General features: G+C 46.4%; 1 protein-coding gene across 1 annotated transcript in view; it reads right to left on the bottom strand.

The window, feature by feature from the left end:
- The window catches only part of TBC1D19 (TBC1 domain family member 19), a 217,873-nt gene that overhangs the window by 131,215 nt on the left and 71,944 nt on the right, over positions 1–14,714 (bottom strand). Inside the window, exon 5 of the mRNA XM_088482998.1 lies at positions 2,442–2,516. Within this exon, the coding sequence (XP_088339124.1) occupies positions 2,442–2,516 (75 nt within the window). The remainder of the gene's footprint in view (positions 1–2,441; positions 2,517–14,714) is intronic.

Here is a 14,714-nt window from a genome sequence, read left to right as displayed (position 1 = left end):
CTATCTCTCACTTCAGTCACCCCTAATTCAGCACCTATTGTTACATGCATGCCCACTTACTGACCCCAGGAAATGCCTCCAGAAAACTTGCTCTCCCTTACTTTTGCCGGTTTGACATATCACCTGAGAACATGCCGGTGGAAACGCCAACTTATTAAACACTATAAATGCATCCATTTGATTAACATTTTCCTCTTTCAATACCACACCTCATTTACGTTTTATGTGCCCGATTCATAGTTGTACGCAACTGCAAGCCACTCACAGTGCACATACCCAAATGACATCAGATTAACCACTAAAGGGGTGAATATGTTTTTTTTAAATGTTTCGGACATTGTAGATTGTTAATGAATTGTGTAAATAATACCTATTTAAAAGCATATTTAATAATATTTTTGCAAAAATGACCTACAGTCGGTGTCTGGCACCATCCTGGGTGTGTGTCTAGTAGACCTTTTTAGCATTATCCCCCCAATCCTTTAGTATTTTTTAATTCATTTTTAAAGAATCCCCTGTAAAAATGGACTCCCCCAGCCACCCCCGTGACCATAAATCCATAGGTGTGGACACCTACACAACAGGTCATTCATTTAAACACACCCCCAGATTTGTCGATTTCTCTGTAAAGGATTAACTTGATACATGCGTTTTTCTCTGTGACTTGCGGCTGTGGCATTCCCAGCAAAGCCACGCCCCCTAACCACAAAATCACACCCCCTAGTTCCTGGCGCACGGCTTAACCGTGAGCAAAGTTCCCACTTCCTGAGGTGAGAAAGTTAGGAGGTATGCTAACAGCCGGATAATGTCTGAGCCCTGAAAATAAACAAATTACACCTGTAAGGTCACGAGGTGCTAGTAGTGATGATATATACATGCCCAATGCGGTTTTGAAACAGATGCATCAACACATACACAGTGGAAGAATTCTGGTGTTCGCCTTATATTGTGATACACTTGTTAAAACGTATACAGTGGTCTTGTAAATGGCTCCCAGGAAAGAGTTATCAATCGAAAAAGTGATCTGCCATTATCACTTTGAGAAATCCAGGACATAGTTTGCGTGAAATTGCTTGCCTGGAGAGGTTCCTCTTGGTGTTGTGCAGTGTACTCACAAGAAATACACCGTAAACAGTGTAAGTGATTTCCCACAACCTGGACAACCTCGAATGACCACAAAAGAGTAGGACAACTGGGACAGAATCCAAACAGCTTGTCAGATATGTGCTGCTTTGATGGGGAAAAAAAAAAAAAAGCATGAAAAGCATGCCAATTGAGAAAGTCAAACGCTGCCTTGTAGCCAGTGGCTTGAATGGCTGTGTTACAGCCTTAAAAGCCATTGCTTAGGCCCATAAATAAAAACAAGAGGCTATTGTGGGCAAAAAAGCACAGGAGCTGGACCACTAGTCAGTGGAACAAGGTTCTTTTCATAGACCAATAGCAGGAAGGCGAGCACATACTTCCTGCTTGCATTCAGGCAAACAGTCAAGCATGGAGGAGGTTCAAATTATCATCTGGGGATGTTTCTGAGGTGGTGCGGTTGGTGACTTTGTAAAAATCGAAGGAACTATGGACTCCAAATGCTACCACAACATCCTGGTGCGCCATGCCATCCCTTCCGGTACCCACCTTATTGATCGTGGTTTCACACTACAGGAAAATAACGACCCAAAATATAGCTCCAGTCTATACTATGTCTATGTTCAGTAAAAACGACAACAGATGCTAACTTACATGGTTTGGCCACTCCAGAGTCCTGATTGCAATCCAATTTAACTCCTTTGGGCATCATCTGAGCAGGTGTGTTCGAGATGTGCAAGTAATGAGCTAAAATCACCTTTTGTATTTGCTACAAGACAAGTGGGCTGCCATCGGAGCTGAAACTTTAAATCATACCCAGACTTCATATTCCCAGAATCTATTGGATCTAGAACCGCATGATCTGTAGCATTCGGAAAGAACAGTACCTGCCCTGGTCATCACTCCAGGGGTCGGACCACCCCACCTGATTGCTACCTAGGGGGAGACTTCCAGAGGCAAGGTAGTTCTCCTTTAAGGACTTGTATACATTGTATACTATATTTTTATACAGCCTCCATCAACAATCCATGTGTTTTAGAATGCATAATGTATATCAGAAATATCTCATTGTCAATCACTTTAAATTAATTTACATTTCAAACTTCAAATATATGCTGTCAAGTTGTTTAGGGCAATGAATATAAATGTAACCATACAAAAGCATAATGAAATATTCCACATACTGTACGCTGAAGGCAGTGAAGGGATGCTATAATGACATATAGTGTTAGACAGAATGACATTTAGCAATATATACATTCAATTAATGTCACTATATAAATATGTTATACACTGTAGTACCAATGCAGACACGGCACCCTGACACCAACGCTATGCGGGAAGGATAGATAAAGAGGTACCTTGCGTGCAAGAGGAATGTTGAGCTCTGTGCACATACTGTTCAAGCTTTTCAGCACCCGCTTCTCCCAGCTTGCCTGTAATAAAGAACAAGGATAAAATCGCTGCTGCAAACACAAATATGGCCTGATTCAGAGTTGCATGCAAGCCTCTCGCAGATGCGTGCTCGGAAATGCATGCGGCCTGTACACACAGAGTACATATACACCAGCCCTATACCTGGTGCAAGAGACCAATCTGACATCAGACAGAACACTGCATATACGCACCTCTGAGAAGCCCGCTGTTTTGCTCATACTCCCACCACACGCCCTCAAAAGACTTGGCGAACGCTCAGTTACAGATGTGTCCACATACATCTAGCCTCCTTGGGTGTCCTATTCGCATCGCTTTGCGAATAAGTCACATTTGAAGGGAAAAAGTTGCACAAAAATATGCTCGGCACTACAGAGTTGCACGGCGCTCACGTGTTATGTGTACTCACTGCGTGCGATGAGGTTAGCAATTTCTGAGTAAGGTCAGATCTGTTGTAATAGTGCGTGAGGGGCCGATGTTACTTGATGTCCCCGATGTATACGCAGGACAGCAAGGTATTACGGATGTGAGATAGCAGAAGTGGGCGTCTCTATGCTGGCTGTGCGACGGCATTGCGATAGCATTCATTAGCATGTTTTCGCAGCAGAACTGCGTGCGTAATCGCAGCCGCAATCGCAGTAGCGATCCGTAATGAATCAGGCTCATGGTTTGGCCAACCCAGAGTCCTGATTGCAAATCAATCGAACTTTGGGATCATCTGGGCAGGTGTGTTCGAAATGTGCAAGTAATGAGCCAAAATCGCCTTTTGGATTTGCTACAAGACAAGTGGGTCGCCATCGGAGCTGAAACTTTACACAAGCTGACAGACAGAATGCTCTGCGTTTCTACTGCTGTGATCGCCGCTAAGGATGGAAAATCAAAACTCTATTTATTTCTAAACAATGTGTATGAGTACAAAACATGTTTACTTGCCAAAATAAATATATATTCATCATAAACTAGCTTCTTTTGTTCATTACTTCTGAAAAAAATGGTCGATTTGGGTGGTGTAATGAAATGAATGCGCTATATTGTATACCGCCCTCCCAATACAGCCGCACACAGAATTTAGGTATGCCGTTTAAATCACCAGAAGCTATTTACCACGATATGCGAATAAGTCAAATTTGAAGGGAAAAAGTTGCACAATACGATGCTCGGCGCTACAGAGTTGCACGGCGATGACGCGTTATGTGTAACACGGCTTGTAGCACATGGAGGATAGATGTATGTGGACACATATGTACACCCACTTAACCAAAATAGATAGAGATGCATGCAATGCTGAATCAGCCACTGACTATCGGTCAAATGGTTAGTAATTGTCAGAATTTGTACACAGATATAAGTAATGCCATACTTTGGTGAGCTGACCACAACGTGATGTAAATGGGGAAGCAACTAAAAGGACAGAGAAGACCTGTAAACACTGTTCATAGACCTGTAAACACTTTTCATTTTATTAGATAGATGGGCAGAATCTGCGTTTTGGTACTGTGCGATGTCAGCCTCCATACTGCAGTTATTTGCCATGCGTATATCCTTTAACAATACACAGCATACTGTGCAATGAACTTCATTGTTTTAACTGTTTGCAGCTAGTGTGGCTATTGAGCATATTTGTATGAATTTAATTCACCAACATTGTATTCTGTCTGAATGGATGTCTGCTATGTTTTATTATTGATAGAGACCAGGCTATTATCAGAGGGCACATAGGACTGTATGTGAGGAGGAACCCTGTAGGATGAGGCTAAGCAGCATTATTTATTGGGAGAGTGAGACCATTATCTGAGGGGAACGGGAACCAGGAGGAGGGATATCATAACCTGAGGATAATACAGACCACTGTCATTATCTGAATAGAATACAGACCAGGGACTCTGCAGTCAAAGTCAGAACTTCACTGTTGCATTCATACATCATCTCTTTACGGAGAGTAAAACTGCAATTTAAAGCCAATAAAATATGTTTACTTCAAGATCATTTTATTAGGTTTAGTGTTACTTAGAATAAGATGTACTCAGCAAAGAACCCTTACCAAATTGCTAAGAAGGCAAACTGTGAGAAAAAAATGTGCGGTCCTCCATTCAAAGTAATTTCCTTAATACGGCACTCATGTGCCTACACCAGTTTAATTTAAATACCGTTGATAGCTAATATCAATGAGAAACTGGTGGCAGGTGCTCCCATAAGTGGATTAATCATTCAAGATACAGAGAAAGAGAAGAGATTTTGGCATGGGACACACTATTGGAATATTTATATAGCATTAAAATGTAAAATTTATTTTATCCATAAAATGATAACATCACCCAGTGTCAGACTGGAACATGAAGGGCCCACCAGGGAATGCAGTGGTAGGGGCCCAAGCTTAACTACTTAACTTGCTAAGATTTATTAAGATTTAAAAAAAAAAAAAAACGCTCAGAAATTGTCGGGGTTTTTTTTATGATTGAATTAGGTCAAGAACATTTATTAAAAACTTATCCAGCACAATTTGATTTTTTTTTTAAAATAGAGACAATAAAATGAATATCAATATTTTTAAAACTTGGTTACCGGTATGCTAAAGGCTGCTCCAAAATCAGTGGAGACAAGCGGGCAACGTTGGCTTCACCAGTGGCTGCTGCTCTCTGCAAACGCCATGTGTAGTGGGCGGCAGAGCTGATTCTACCAGCGGCTGGGGACAGACTTCCCTGGTGGTTGTTGCTCTCTGCTGCCGCCGTGTATAGTGGGGCAAAACTGGTTCTACCAGCGGCTGCTCCTCCCTGTAGCCGACAGGTAAAATCAGTGGGGGCAGGCAGCACTGGCTTCCCAGGTGGCTGCTTCTCTCTGCAGTTGCTGGGTATATTGGGAGCAGAGCTGGTTCTAACGGCAGCTGCCCCCCACTGCAGCCGCTGGCTAACTTAAAAGGGGGCAGAGGAACAGCTGCCGCTAAATCCAGCTCTGCCCCCACTATACCCGGCGGCTGCAGATAGCTGCAGCTGCCGGGTATAGTGGAGGCAGAGCTGGATTTACTGGCAGCTGCTGCTCTGTGCAGCCGCCAGGCTGCCCAATCACTACTGGCCACAGTGATAGGGATACACTAGGGGGAGGAGTCATGGGTGCAGAGGGACCGGGAAGTCCCTCTGAGATTGGCGGCTGCAAGAAGATCATCTTCCAGCAGTTTGCCAGTGTTCGTTTCTGACATAGGGCCGGATTTCATTAGCGGCGAAAAGCATAACAATAATTGCTGTAAAAATTAAAATTAAATTGAGGGTACATGTAAATGGGTACTAGTATATTTTTGTGTCTGTAAAGTGCAGATTTACATTTTTTTAAAAATACACCTTCTGCAGCCACCTGCAATCCTAAAAACACCTATCCCATCCATACAGCACCCCAAAATACCAGTACTTAAGTCCCATTTTCAAACACTTTTTAAATTTTGTACCCCAAAAATGACATGTGTTTTTTATGGTGAATTAAGATATTTTTTTTTGTTGCCTAATTAGTCAGGGATGTGGGGCGGGGGGGGGTTCCAAAGGGTTCTGAACCAAGTCCCCATATTTTTAGGCAAAAACAGGGATTTTGCACATCTTTTCTCCTGCCTTTGGGTGGAGAAACTCTTTTGCCTGTTTTTGCCTATGGAGTTTTCGCACAAGCGAAAACGTGCTGGAATTGAGTAGGGCGATACTTTGGAATGTGGCAAAAACATTGCATCAGCTTTTCGCCACTAAATGAATACGGGACTTAGTTGCATCAGATGCGACCATGTCAAGAAAAGTCCAGCCTGGTGTGGTCGCATCTGAAAAACAAAATACATTTCCCTTTAAAAAAACGGTTCTCATAGCTTCCTAACACTGATGTATGTAATTATCCTGTGTCTTTTTATAACATTTTACAAATCAAATTTAATCAGAATAAAAAAAATATCTTTTTAACTATTTTTAACATTGTTTAGTTTAATTTTTCATAAATATTAAAGACATATACATATCTCAAAAACTAGAGCCAATTGAAAAATAAGCATGGCATAATCATGATCAGGAGCACAAAATTAATCGAAATCCACTCTTAAATTCCTGGCAACAGATTGACTGTTCCCCAGTGTAATAGGCATAAATAGTACTGCGGTGTGATGCTTGATTTTTAGAGTGAGTCTGGCCAGCCCATGAAGAGGGCATAATTACCACTTAACAAACTATAGTCTGCCTCATACAAAGCGCAGAGCATAGAACACTTCAGACCTATACAGGGCCAGCGATTACAGTATACTGAAAGATGCTGCAATAGGGTCATCCTGCCTGAGCTGAAAGGATTTTTTTCCAGATGTGTATACCGTTCCATAATACAAATCCCTTGCTCTATGGAGCATTGGAGTCTAGAGGAGCAGCTGAAGAAACCAACACCATACCTGGATTTATTTGTATGCAATTTATATGTATGCATTTGTCTTCTGGATAGTGTGTGTAGTGCAGTATTAATAATTAACACTATACTGTAGATGGTCTATATCAATGTTTCCCAAACTCAGTCCTCAGAGACCCCTAACAGTGCATGTTTTCCAGATCTCCTAGTTGGTGCACATGTGTATTCATTACAGGCTGACACATTTCCACAGGTGGTGCTAAATATTTTACTTGTATTACTAAAGAGATCTGTAAAACATGCACTGTTAAGGTTCCCTGAAAAAAAAAGGGTTGGTGTATTAAGCAGTGAAAAGAGTGGAGAAGTTGTTTATTGCAACCAACCAGCTCTGAAGTAACATTTATCAATTACATAGATGGAAGCTGTTTGGTTGCTATGGGTAACTTCTCCACTGGTCAACGTTTGCACTCTTTTCACTACTTGATACATCAACCCCCAAGTTTGGGATCACTGGTCTATAGTATAAGGTGTAGAGGAGAAAGTCTAACATATAAAAAAAAAAAAAAAACTTTCTGTATCAAATATTTGCATGTCATTTAAAGAATATAAGTGATCAGAAAAAGGTTAAATACCCCATAATAAATATACAAACATAGGCCCTCATTCAGAGCCGTACGCTCTGAGCAGAGCGCACGCTCTGAATGAGGGCCGGGCTCCATTTTCATGGAGCGTCCTCCTGGACGCTCGTATAGCTGTGGGTCACCACCCACAGGCTATACGAGCGTGCATTGTGATGGTCGCGATGGTCGAGACCATCGCGACCATCGAATTTGCGAGCCGGAGCCTGCGGTTGAGGTTTTCAACCGCAAGCTCCGGAGTGATTTTGGCTCTATCAGAGCCAAAATCACTCCCACTGACATCACTAGTGATGTCAGTGGGCCGGCTTCTGACGGGAGGCGTTCCCGTGGGAACGCCCCCGTCAGGGAGGCACGCCCCCGGCACGCCCACCAAAGGGGGCGTGCTGTCAATCAACATTGACAGCACGCCCCCTTTGATCGGACACAACGAGCGAAGGACTTTCCTTCGCTCGTCGCGTCTGGCGCATGCGCACGACGGAGCTCCCTCCGTCGTGCGCATGCTCAGTCCATAACATCGACCCACTTGCGAGCGGACAGCCGCTCGCGAGTGGGTCTGAATCAGGCCCATAGTGTATAGCCAGTAGGAAGAAGAACAGAGATGGACTGGGGCATTGGTTGAGCCAGTGGCGTAACTAGGTTATTTGGAGCCCAGGGCACAGCGGCGGATTGGGCCGCCGGGAAGCCGGGCCAGTTCCCGCTGGGCCGGTCCCCTTGCTGGCCGGTGGCCGGCGGCCGTCCAGCCCACTCTTCATTGACTGGCCCCTGTCCTGCTGCCCGCATCCTTCAATCGGGCAGCTGCACAGCGCAGGAGCTTAGTGGCGGCGGCCCCCCCAGCCCAACCCAATAGTCTAACCCCCCTCCCCCGGGCCTTCGCTCCCCAGTCCTGCTGCCGCGATCGGAGCTTAACTTCAATCGGGCAGCTCAGTGCACAACTTAAAAAAAAAAAAGGGCGACGGGGGAGCTGCTGGCTGCGCATGCTCAGCCGCTGCAGCTCCTCCCATAAGCTTTTGCGGAGCACGCGGGCCCGGCCTCCAGCCCCTACGCGGCTTGCCTTCAGCCTCCTACACAGGCAGCGCAGCACAGCAGACGCAAACCGGAAGTTCCGGATCCACGATGTGCGGTGGCCCTTCCTTACCTCACTCTCCGTCGCCTGCCATCAGCCCCTCTTATTTTTTGTGCCATGCCGTCCTGTTCCCTGGGGCTGCAGGAGATGATGAAGTGGACTACGCAGGGGGTGAGGTGCAGCTGTGCCTCGGACGGAGAGGAGCGGGCACGGATGGCAGGCTCTCCCAACACACTGTGGCTGTCAGCGCTGAGAAAACGACGTAAGTGAGCTGAGGTGACCCTGGAGAGGAGGTATTTCATGTTCAGTTTCACTCCTGTCCAGCCCGCTTATTCCCACCACTACTCCTATCCTGCCTCTGCTTCCCACCACTACTCCTATCCTGCCCCTGCTTCCCACCACTACTCCTATCCTGCCTCTTCTTCCCACCACTACTCCTATCCTGCCTCTGCTTCCCACCACTACTCCTATCCTGCCCCTGCTTCCCACCATTATTCCTATCCTGCCCCTGCTTCCCACCACTACTCCTATCCTGCCCCTGCTTCCCACCATTACTCCTTATCCTGCCCCTGCTTCTCACCATTACTCTTATCCTGCCCCTGCTTCCCACTACTACTCCTATCCTGCCTCTGCTTCCCACCACTACTCCTATCCTACCCCTGCTTCCCACCATTACTCTTATCCTGCCCCTGCTTCCCACCACTACTCCTATCCTGCCCCTGCTTCCCACCACTACTCCTATCCTGCCCCTGCTTCCCACCATTACTCCTTATCCTGCCCCTGCTTCCCACCATTACTCCTTATCCTGCCCCTGCTTCCCACCACTACTCCTATCCTGCCCCTGCTTCCCACCACTACTCCTATCTTGCCCCTGCTTCCCACTATAACTCATATCCTGCCCCCGTTCTGAACTACTACTCCGCCTGCCCCACACCATTATTACTCCAAGCCTGCACCAGCTCTGCCATTACTACTACTCCCATCCTACCCTCAAATCCACACTACTACTCCCATTCAACCCCCTGCTTCCCACTACTACTATTTTCATCCTGCTCCTTGCGTCCCACTACTATTATTACTCCCATCCTGCTTCCCACTACTGCTACTCCCATCCCGACCCCAGCGGTGGTGGAGTTTATGAAGTTTGTGCTCCAGGTGCTATTTCTGGTTGGGACGCACCCTATTTTTTTTTTCCTGCGGTGGCCAATGTGTTTTTTCTTCTTGTGGAGTCCAATGGGTTTGTATTTTTACCTGTGGAGGCCAATGTATTTGTTTGGGGCCGATGTGTTTTATTTTCTTCTTGTTGAAGATAATGTGTTTTTATTTTTTTCATGTGTTGACCAATGTGTTTTTTTTTTTTTTCCTGTGGTGGATAATATGTTTTTATTTTTTTCATGTGTGGACCAATGTGTTTTTTTTTTCCCTGTGGGGGATAATGTTTTTTTTTTTTTCCTGTGGGGGATAATGTGTTTTTTAATTTTTCATGTGTGGAACAATGTGTTTTTATTTTTTTCATGTGTGGACCAATGTGTTTTTATTTTTTTCTTGTGTGGACCAATGTGTTTTATTTTCATCTTGTACGTTGTTTTTGATCTACACACGTGTCTGAGTGGCAGTACAGATTCAGACGCGTGCACCAAGTAGTGTATTAGAAATGTGTTGGGTGTTCCTAGGCGGTTACAGGGGTTTGGCTACAGAGCATACATGCCGACTATCTGGCTGCCCCTTCCGGGAGGGAGCAGCCAGATCGGCATTACTGGGGGGCGTGGCCAGCAAACGGGGGCGGGGCCGGCAAGATGCTAAGTTTTTGCGGGCAAGGCAGGGGCGGAGTCACGTGAGCACGTCATTTTGGCCCCGCCGCCGCTACACACTGCCGATATTACAGGCAGTGTGAAGAGGGGGGCGGTGTCAAAATGACGTGAATCGCGTCACCGCCCCCCTTCACTGCCGGGAGACTTGCGGTGGGACAGGAGGGGTCGGCGGTGGGACAGGAGGGGTCAGCGGCAGCCGGGAGACTTGCCTGCCATCCCAGGAGGTCGGGAGCGGCACCCGATTTTCGGGAGGCTCCCGACCAAATCGGGAGGGTAGGCAAGTATGCTACAGAGACACTGAATTGCTCACACTGGAGGCCATACTTAGACGGATGATCTGCACCTAGCATAGGGCTGTTGAAAGTTCCAATGGTGCGACCGATGGTGGTGTCTAAAGTCTTCAGGGTCTATTCACTAATCCTTAGAGATATAAATGGAGAAAAATAAGTCTCAACCAATCAGCAAGCAACTGTCATTTTTGAAACACAGCCTGTAAACTGAAAGGAGCTGATTGTCTGAGACTTATCTTTCTCTCTCTCCATGCATTAGCAAATAGACCCCTTAGACATTGAAAGTGGGCCTCTCAGTCCTTGCATATAAAGTCACAAACGAAACTGTAGCAAAAGAAGCAATGACGGCTGCAACTATGTCCACCTCAGAATCGGGCCCTATGAGAAGGGATCCCCCCCCTCGACAGACCCCGCCCCCATGAGGGCTGCTTCCATAAATTTCCCGGGCTGGTTTTCCGTCCCAATCCGCCCCTGCCAGGGCAAATTGAAAAATGGAGCCGCCCCCTTTTGTGCATGTGCCGAAAAATGGGCGTGGTCACAAGGGGCATGGCCACTTAATATGGGGCGTGTCGATATGACATACCCCTTTCTCGTCACTCTGAACACTCCTTTCCATTCCATATGCACCTTAATGCAGTGCCCCTTATGCAGTTCCCCTAGTAGTGGTCCCCCTTATTCCGGCCCCCCAGTAGTGCCCCCAGTAGTGGTCCCCCTTATGCAGTGCCCCATGCAGTGGTCCCCCTTATGCAGTGCCCCGTGCAGTGGTCCCCCTTATGCAGTGCCCCATGCAGTATTCCCCCCAATGCAGTGCCCCTTATACAGTGCCCCCAGTAGTGGTCCCCCCAGTGCAGTGCCACTTGTGCCCCCAGTAGAAAGCCCCTTATATAGTGCCCCCAGTAGAGGTCCCCCCCGATGCAGTGCCCCCCAGTAGTAGTCCCCCCAAGTAGTAGTCCCCCCCTCAGTAGAGGTCCCCCCTTGATGCAGTGCCTCCAGTAGTAGTCCCCCCCGGATGAAGTGCCCCCAGTAGAAAGCCCCTTATATAGTGTCTCCAGTAGTATCCCCCCCCCCCAGTAGAGGTCCCCCCAGTAGAGGCCCCCCCCTGGTGCAGTGCCCCCAGTAGTAGTTCCCCCCTGATGCAGTGCCCCCAGTAGTAGTCCCCCTCTGATGCAGTGTCCCCAGTAGAAGTCCCCCCCTGATGCAGTGCCCCCACACGACGAGTAGATAAAACACTTACCTGAATCCACGCTCCAGTTCCTGCTCCTGCCACCGTCTGCACCTCAGTCCTCCCGGGCTGGCGCGCTCTGCATTATGGGAGAGACGTCATGACATCTCTCCCATTACCCACTGCAGGAGCCGGAAGGCGGAGCTAATGAGTGAGCTCCAGCCCGGCTCTTGCAGTGGGCGCAGCAGCAGCCAATGAGAGTCTGTCTGACTCTCATTGACTGCTGAAACACACACATCGCCACCGCTATGCCAGGGATGTGTGTGTAAATGCACTGGCGGGTCTAGGCACGGGGTAGCAGGGCCGTTGCCAGGAACGCTGCACTGGAAAAGCCTGCCTCCAACCCTTCATCTGGCGCTATTGGGTAAGCGCTCAGGGGAATTGAAGTGGCGCAGCTGTGCAGCACAGGACAACGATGGGCGCAGGGAAGCCTAGCGCCGGTCCTGAGTATATGTGTAGTGCTGACCGCACTCACTGTGGTCTGCACAACACAGGCTAACTAGGATGGGCCAGTACCATGGATGGCGGTGGGGGGAGCCCCCCCGTGCCGCCAGTCCCACGGCGCCCAGGGCACGAGTCCCCTAGTTACGCCACTGGGTTGATCGCTCAGATACACACACGCACATAGTAGACTTGGAAGGAGAAGTTGCTGCCACTGGGCATATAATGTATGCAACTCTAGTAAAACTGTAATATATACTACTGCTATTGTGGTCATGATTATAGCTGATGGCCAGGCTAAGGGAGGGGTTTCCAGGCAACTGGAACCCCCACCTGCAGTTTCCTATAAATGTACCTAATAAGCAATCTGTGAATTCTCCTAGGAAATGGTGGAATATGAAAGTCAATCTATGCAGAACAGAGACCTCTAGCCTGATATTGAGGAGAATGTCACTATGGGGTGAACCCATAAGTCCAAGTATTATACCCATATACGCATACTAAAACATTCACCCTGCAATTATAAAGAGGTCAGTTATTCTAATGTGACCCCACCCCCAGTGGCAGCATGATTTAGCTCTATATCTGCCAGGGAGGTTAATTATATTTATTGAGAGCTCCTACAGATGTCATCTAGTTAAGCAATTTTTCATATATATAGTTTTTACTCAGGGCTTTAATTAAAGATAACTTATTATACTACATTTTATTACTATCTTTTATTTATACTCTATACAGCGCTTAGCAATGAATGATCATTGACATCAGTCCCTGCCCCAGTGCACTCACAGTGTAAATTGTCTACTACATAACATACGTTGTGATCCATTTCTTCAGAAACCAATGAACCTTTCAGACAGAGGCAAATATTCAACAATAAAATGAATGTAACCTTTCAATGAGGCCTGACAGCTGTTATGGTATGTGGACACTCTATACTCAAGGTACCATTGGTATATAATGAAGATGTAATATTACTACACCATATGTACATCTTTCATTTTCTATATTATGAAATAATTTATTACTGTCAATACTTTTATATGATAATTGAGATTTAGCAGCTTCAAAACGTAATTGTTTGATGCCATGAAAGTATATTTTTAAACTATTCTTTATATAAAACCTGTATATCTAGGTCACATGATGAATGCAACCAACTTATGCCTGCCCGCCAATATTACAACTGCATTTTATCTGTTTTGTCCCAACCCCATCCCATCCCCAAAGGCAGGGGTTCCAAAACTCGGTCCTAAAAGCACTCTAACAGTCCAGCTTTTAAGGATATCCATTCTTGTGCATAGATGATACAATCAAACTGACTGAGGTACTAATTAAGTCACATGTGCTTAAGTATGGTTATCCTGAAACCTTGGCCTGTTAGGGTGCCCTGAGGACAGAGTATGGGACCACTGCCCAAAGGTGTATCTATTATTTGGCGACCTGAGGCAACTGTTTCAGGCAGCAAGTTTAGGTTAATAACTAAATGATTGGGATTTTAACAATTGTTGTAAAATGTAATTATGCTTAAAAATATATATATATTTAAAGGACACCACACTTACCATGGTGTGACCAACTTCTTAACCTGTACAACTTGAGTTTATTTTCCATATGATCATATCTGATTGTTAGTGACCGCGGCTTCACCCACGATGAAATTGCTTCTGCCAACATTTTATTTTATTTTATTTGAGGTGTTCTAGTTGTATTGCTTTGCTTAGGGTTCCTGTCGTGGGACTGGCCCAAGTGACCAGCAGTGCTGTACAGACTGGTGGCAGCATCACCTTCACCCACCACTCGCACCAATGTCACTGTGTGCCCAGTGCACAGACTGTTATGTAGCCTCTGCTATTCACCCACCACTCACACCAATGTCACTGTGTGCCCTGTGCACAGACTGCTATGTAACCTGTACTATTCACCCACCACTCACACCAATGTCACTGTGTGTCCTGTGCACAGACTGCTATGTAGCCTATACTATTCACCCACCACTCGCACCAATGTCACTGTGTGCCCTGTGCACAGACTGCTATGTAGCCTATCCTATTCACCCACCACTCACACCAATGTCACTGTGTGCCCAGTGCACAGACTGCTATCTAGCCTATCCTATTCACCCACCACTTGCACCAATGTCACTGTGTGCCCTGTGCACAGACTGCTATGTAGCCTATCCTATTCACCCACCACTCACACCAATGTCACTGTGTGCCCTGTGCACAGACTGCTATGTAGCCTATCCTATTCACCCACCACTCACACCAATGTCACTGTGTGACTTGTGTAGCCGATACTATTCAAGTGAACGCGGGCCCAAAGCACCTCATCCCCCCACCACTTACAGTGAGCGTGCATGGTGCCACACCTATCTCTTGT

Source organism: Taudactylus pleione, unplaced genomic scaffold (genome assembly GCF_031769625.1).
Source record: "Taudactylus pleione unplaced genomic scaffold, aTauple2 ptg000302l, whole genome shotgun sequence".
NCBI classification, from domain to species: domain Eukaryota; kingdom Metazoa; phylum Chordata; class Amphibia; order Anura; family Myobatrachidae; genus Taudactylus; species Taudactylus pleione.
This window is presented reverse-complemented; position numbering and strand designations above follow the sequence as displayed.